The 6,796-nt window shown below is 38.5% G+C and overlaps 1 protein-coding gene across 1 annotated transcript; it reads left to right on the forward strand.

Annotated features, from left to right (window-relative positions):
* Positions 1 to 2,929: 2,929 nt before the first annotated feature.
* Positions 2,930 to 3,365, forward strand: LOC113277571. The gene has a single exon (XM_026526633.1). The coding sequence runs from the start codon at positions 2,930 to 2,932 to the stop codon at positions 3,077 to 3,079; it is 150 nt and encodes a 49-aa protein (XP_026382418.1). The 3' UTR covers positions 3,080 to 3,365.
* The last annotated feature ends 3,431 nt before the right edge of the window (positions 3,366 to 6,796 follow it).

Raw genomic sequence — 6,796 nt, forward strand, 5'->3', positions numbered from 1 at the left:
GAAGATGAGCCGCAGGATCAGTTGATCCGTCATAGCAATCGAAAGCAGGAACCGAACACTTCTGCGGTATGGAAGCCCTGGCCAAGTGTGGTGTCAGCGAGGTAGTGTTTGCTTCCTTCATCACTTGCTCTAGCCTTCCGCCTCCCTGCCTAGTCTTTAGCTCCTTGATTTCTGCCAGCATCTCAGCACGCAGACTTTCCATTGCGATCTGGTGTTCCTCATGAATGGTAGATTTTACTCGTGGGAAGGTGGTACCGTCATAGTAGTCCGAGTTCTCGGGATTGTAATCAGGGTCTGATCTTTGGCTGCTCCTCGCTCCTCTTCGATTCAATGGAAGTGGGTTTTTTGCGATCACCATTCTTCTATCTTGATTAGGTGCTACAGCCTTGGAGTTGGCTTCGTCGCGTTGGTTTTCTACCTCTGCGCTATGAATGATTCTTTCCTTTAGTGTTTGGTTCTCTTGTGCTAATATCGCCACATCATCTGCGTATGCCTTCTGGTTCTTCCTTAATTCTGTCAGCTCGGCTATCATCTGAGCGGAATGATTTGACCCTTGATTTGGTGTTCCTTCCCGCAATTGCTTATCAGTGGCTATGGTTTGTTCCTCATCCACGATCTGTATTACTGGTTCTGGTGGGTCTAACTGTGTACCTTGGGACCTCGACGGTTGTTGTGAGGGTTGGCCTGCTATTAGAAGCGGTTGCTTGGATGGAAAGGGTATGTTTTGTTCGTTGGTTAAGGGCATCCCATAGAGGGGTTGTTGTATTCCTGACTCTGCCACGACTTCCTGATGTTCCTGTAGTTGAGCATTGGTTACTCTGGGAGCTCCAACTTTGGATCCGCCAACTCTTGAAGCTCCTGCTTTGGCTGCCGCGACATTTACTGCGTTTGCTGTGATGATGTTGGCATTGATGGGGGTCATGCTTTCTGCATTATCCTGCGCCCTATCCGCTGCCTTTAGCTTTTCACCTCTCTGCTTACTCCTAGTTACCACTGGGGTTGTCCTTGGCATCTCTTTTGAAGGAGCTTTAGCCTTCCCGACATCTTTGATTCTCTCCATCTTTTAATATTTTCCTGAAAGAGAGAGAGAAAATCACGAAGACAATGGGCCCCACGTGATATCTATTAGCGTTTTGAGCCCTCAAAGGTGTAAAATCTTGAAAATACTTAAGGCGTCCATATGTGTAGATGACCGCAGATCTGTTCGAAGTTTTGATTTTCAAAGACCTAAAAACTTAGAAAATGCATGAAGAATCAGATCTACTTAGAGAAACGCGGATCTGTTCATAATTTTGATTTTCAAAGACGTGAAAACTTAGAAAATGCATGAAGAATCAGATCTACTTAGATAAACGCGGATCTGTTCATAATTTTGATTTTCAAAGACGTGAAAACTTAGAAAATGCATGAAGAATCGGATCTACTTAGATAAACGCGGATCTGTTCATAATTTTTATTTTCAAAGACGTGAAAACTTAGAAAATGCATGAAGAATCGTACCTACTTAGATAAACGCGGATCTGTTCATAATTTTGATTTTCAAAGACGTGAAAACTTAGAAAATGCATGAATAATCAGATCTACTTAGATAAACGCGAATCTGTTCATAATTTTGATTTTCAAAGACGTGAAAACTTAGAAAATGCATGAAGAATCAGATCTACTTAGATAAACGCGGATATGTTCATAATTTTGATTTTCAAAGACGTGAAAACTTAGAAAATGCATGAAGAATCAGATCTACTTAGATAAACGTGGATCTGTTCATAATTTTGATTTTCAAAGACGTGAAAACTTAGAAAATGCATGAAGAATCAGATCTACTTAGATAAACGCGGATCTGTTAAAAATTTTGGTTTTGAAATCATGAACGGAAAAAATCGTAGTGTTCCATACATCGTTATTTTCAGAAAATGAAGCCTAAAACAAGTCACAGGAGAAGATAAATCTTTTACCGGGATGAAGATCCCTGTTTCTAGCGCCAGATTGTGAACACAAAGATCTGGTGTCATCTGAGTATTCACAAATAATGCGCGCAGACTCATGACAATACAGTAAATAAGCTGCGCCCGAGGGGAATGGATAGGTTATGTCGAATCCTTGACTCAGAGTTCTAATACTCTTCCTCGTCTCATCAACTACAATCATTGTTCTTGGCTCATACAATAAGATAACTAGTGGATGAAATATAAAATGTACGAACATGATATACCATAAGTATCGAATTGAACATATAAAGTGTAAATGCATGAATATAGATGAAACGATTAACTTATATGATTCATCACTCAGATCTCTGTCTACGGGTTTGGGTTTTTCATTATATGTACGAAGGTTATAGAAATAGTCGAATGACTTTGAGACCAATATAAGCCTGCGTAGCAGGAGGAACTTCACTTACACTTTCTCTATCTCTTTGTCTCTCTCCTATTCTCCTCTCAATGTTTTTCGACCTCCCTCTTCACTTGGGAGAGAGGGGTATTTATAGGGAGGTTACGTGGGGTCCACTTCTGAAGCCCGTTATAACCTTATTCTCTTGTGTTTTGTGCCACTCACGCATAAGTCTTCGTGTTCTCGGTTGTATCTGCGTGTTCTGTCTGGATACGCAGTATTATCTGCGCTTCCAATACAGGCTGACTGACACGTATGCTGTTTGAGGGTATTTAATGCGGGTAGTTGAGATGTCTGTCCGCGGTAGACAGCTGTCCTCTGCCCCTGTCTTGTCTGCGTCAGTCCGACTATCCCCAGCCGTAGATCTTAGATCTTTCTAGGGATAGGATAAAGTGACTCTTGGCTGTCCACGCGTGATATCATATCTTGATGCCCTTAACCGCATGTCCTCCACGTGTGTCTTTGTGGGCACGTGGCGGAAGATAAAATGTCTACCTACATAGAATTTGAAGGTATAGAAAGAAAGAGAGAAGAAAATATGAAGATGAATGGTACAAGTATGGGATCGTCATCGTCGAAAAGAAGAAGGTTAAGTAGAGGACTTGGAGGAGTTCTTAAAGAACAAAGAAGTAGACTTTACATCATCAAAAGATGTGTTGTTATGCTTTTATGCTGGCATGATCAATGATCGTGGTCTTACCCGGAAAATATCGATCGGTCGATCATCACCGGTAACCTTTGCGATTTTATTAAGAGGATCAAATTTCTCTTGTGAGTGTAAATATCAGGCGAAAATTTGTACTTTGTAGCTCTCTTTTTCTTTTTTTTTTTGTGGTGAAGTTTTACTCGTTGTAAACGCTGTTTCTTGGACGCGTTACCCTTTCACAAATAGGTAGATTCATAGGTATATGGAGTTTTTTAGTTCACAACATAAATGAAATGATCGTTTTTGCTTGAAATAAGTAGTCTTCCACTCTTCCTTAATCCTAACAGCCAATCTTGATTTGGAGTTAAAACTTATATGTTTAACGAGAACATAAGCTTAACAGAGAAAATGTTTGTGTTCATGAAAATTATTCTTCGAAAGTGTTGTTGGTATGTCTCCATTTTCATGATTGTTAAGTTATTCTTTTGCATTTGGCTTATTATACATTTATTCCTAGACTTTTAGAGTGGGGTTGGCTGAAAGAAAGTATAGACCATATGCCTTTTTCTCCCGACCTTTTTTGTAATTTCCGATCTGACATGCCGGCCTTTAGAGAGTTACTCTCCCGTTCTGTCTGAAGTGCAGTGTGCTCGCTGATTTGAAACCGATTAAGGAACAAAATAACGGTCAGATGGCAGAAACCGCACGCGTTAAGCAGATGAACATTATTGATCACAAGTCTTCTAGTCTAAGCTCTAGAAAACAAATAATCAATCCACCAAATAATACATTATTAGTTTGTTAATATTCTTGTTTCTGCGAAACTGTTACCAGGCAAACCAATGTGTGACTGTCATTAATACTAGTATTAGAAATTTAGAGTCTAGAATCTTATGTCCATTGTTTCGTTAACACGGATCAATGATGATGATTAAAGATATAGAATCTACAGTAGAAACTCTTTAAATTAATAGTCTTGGGATCAAAAAAATCTATTAATTTAGAGAAATTATTAATTTAACGAGTAAAATTTTAACTTGCACAAGTCTAGTTGGAATCACCGAATTTTATTATTTTAAAGAAAAAATTAATTTAACGAGTATTAATTTAAAGAGTTTCTACTGTATTTAAGTTTTGTCAAACTTATAATACCGTTAGTTTGATTCACCACGTTCACGTTGGATCCAAATACCCACCGGAGCCAACTCTGGGCTGCATATCAGTTTCGGTGGGTACCCGGACTACACATACCATCCTTGGTTTACTACACTAAACAGTCCACACCTGTTTGTTACTAGTAATCTAGCCAGCACTACACATCCACTCGTTTTTGCCTCCTCTTGGATAAGTTACTTCGAGTAAAAAGATATTTTGGAACTTGATATCATACCTCCGAGTAAATCAATTCGAGTAAAAAACTAACTAGTATCAGAATTTCCTGTGGGTATACGCAGCAGGAGTAGTCAAATTATATTTATTTAAAGGTACCAGGACCCCAATGGTTGTCAGGACCCAGTTCACGTGCAAATGTTGTATCGCAAACGTGTGTACGGTAGACAGTGATAACTCCTGACAATCAACAGTGGAAAATCCGATTAAAGAAGAAGTTAGCGGAAGAATTAAAATCCAAAGGGAAAAAAGAAGAACCATTATTGGAGTTGAAGCGATGGTCAAGCTTTTCTCTGTTGATGTTCACACGCATTCGCACTCCCTTACTCTTTATTGAAAGTTACTGGTCAAGGTACTACAAAGACTTAAATGGAGTAACCCACGGGTGCACCTACAAAGACTTAAAAAATATATATATATATATATATTAGAAAAAAATCCAAGAATTAGAAGAGCTGCCGAATAAACAAGATCCAGCCGATAACACCATCCCAAACAGAATTACATATGAACACATAGTTCCAAGTTGTGTGGGATTTGGCTACTAACAAACACTAAATACTATTCCTTGTGTTTCATAAAAATAAACTTGTGTCATATGTAATTTATGTACATAAAACCGGCATATTTATTTGAAACGGAGGTAGAAAGTATATATGAACAAGATTTTGTATTTTCCAAATACTAACAAGTAGCGAGCAGTGAGTGTGCGATACACATCGACAATGTTATTTTTTCATGCGTCATTGTGTTTAATGTTACGCTCCCTCGTAGTACGAAAGATGACTTATTGCAAGTTTGCACAATCTTTAGAGGATACAAGAGGAGATATTTTTAGGTACTTTTTCCGATTATAAATAGTTAAAATTTAGAAATAGTACATTTCTCCAACTATGTCATGTATATTGTAACTTTTATATGATTGGAAAGGATTTTAACACGATTACGTAACAAATGTGAAAAAGCGGGGGTCTAACAACCACACCCAATATTTCGTTTGGCAATCTGAATAGACAAACTCCAATATACTTTCTAGAGAATCAACTAGACAGTTAGACTCAATCTAGAAAAAAGTATATCAAAGAGTTTTATATCTCTATCTCTCAATTCAATCTGCAATCATCAAATAGGAATTTGCGAGCCCGATTGAATATAAGAGAAATAACTTGAAGGGTACCAAAGACCGATGTTCAAGGATCAATCAATTTCAATCAATAACCAAAGGTTGGATTTCCAATTGATCGATTCAACGCACTGTTAGAGAAAATGAGTTTATAAAATAGTTTGGTTTTTTGGTCTTGAAAGAATTGGAACTTAGGACTCATTGGTCACTAAGGACACTAGCTCATTTTCACTTATTGTGAATGAACCTTTAGTCCCACATAGGGAAAACTAAAGATGATACCTCTCCATAAGTATTGAATTTTTTGATATTAAGAGTGGCCCTTGGGTCATTAGCACTTTTGTGCGAGGGGGAGGACTTAGGCAATGGGCTAGTTGGTGCAACACATATTTTCACACACACGCGGTGCTTCGCACCGAAGCACGCACGCCGCCGTCCGTCCGTCCGTGCGGGCCGAGCCGGGTTCGGGTGTGGGTGTGTCAAGACTTATCTTTTTGGCGAAACTTCCTTTGAGTTATTATCTAAAAGATTTTAAACAAATCATTTCTTAATCGTTGGGGGCGTCTGACCCGACGGATGTTTCCTTACGTTTTACAAACACATTATGATGCATGAACGTTTTACAAACACATTATGATGCATGAACGTTTTATAACCACATTATGATGCATGAAACGTTTTAAATCAATACATGAACGTTTTATACTGTTTCGAAAAATTTGAATTAATTGAAATTAATTCCATTCGATTTAATGCGCATCAATAAGACTTCTCTCATTTCTCCTCTATATAAACCGGCCACATTTTTCATTTTCAATTTGTGTCCAGAAGAGCTACTATCCTCTTCTTTTCGTCTTCTCCCCCTGTGTGGTCCTTTATTTTCATTCCGTGCACAATTGCTGTTGAGGTCGTAAGAGTGGGAAAGTACTGTAGTGCTAACAGTGTTTGCAACGGGCAGTTTTATCCTGGATACGAACTTGACCACATGGTATAGGCATCACTCATTCTTGAGGCGTACCGGTCAAATATCGTGTTAAGGATAGCTTGTTGAACACGTGACTCTGTCCTCTGTTTGCAGTCCAATTGAGTGTCTATTTACTTTCCAGAAATTAATCCTTTTATTCTAACATCTTTCTTGAGTGTTTTATTGTTACAGAAGCAACAATCTTAACACGATATTTCTGTTTTCTGTCTGTAACAATGGGTAAGAACGATGTTGAAAGACCAGCAAAGTTTTCTGGAAAAGA

This window comes from Papaver somniferum, chromosome 5 (assembly GCF_003573695.1).
Source record: "Papaver somniferum cultivar HN1 chromosome 5, ASM357369v1, whole genome shotgun sequence".
In the NCBI taxonomy this organism is placed as follows: Eukaryota; Viridiplantae; Streptophyta; class Magnoliopsida; order Ranunculales; family Papaveraceae; genus Papaver; species Papaver somniferum.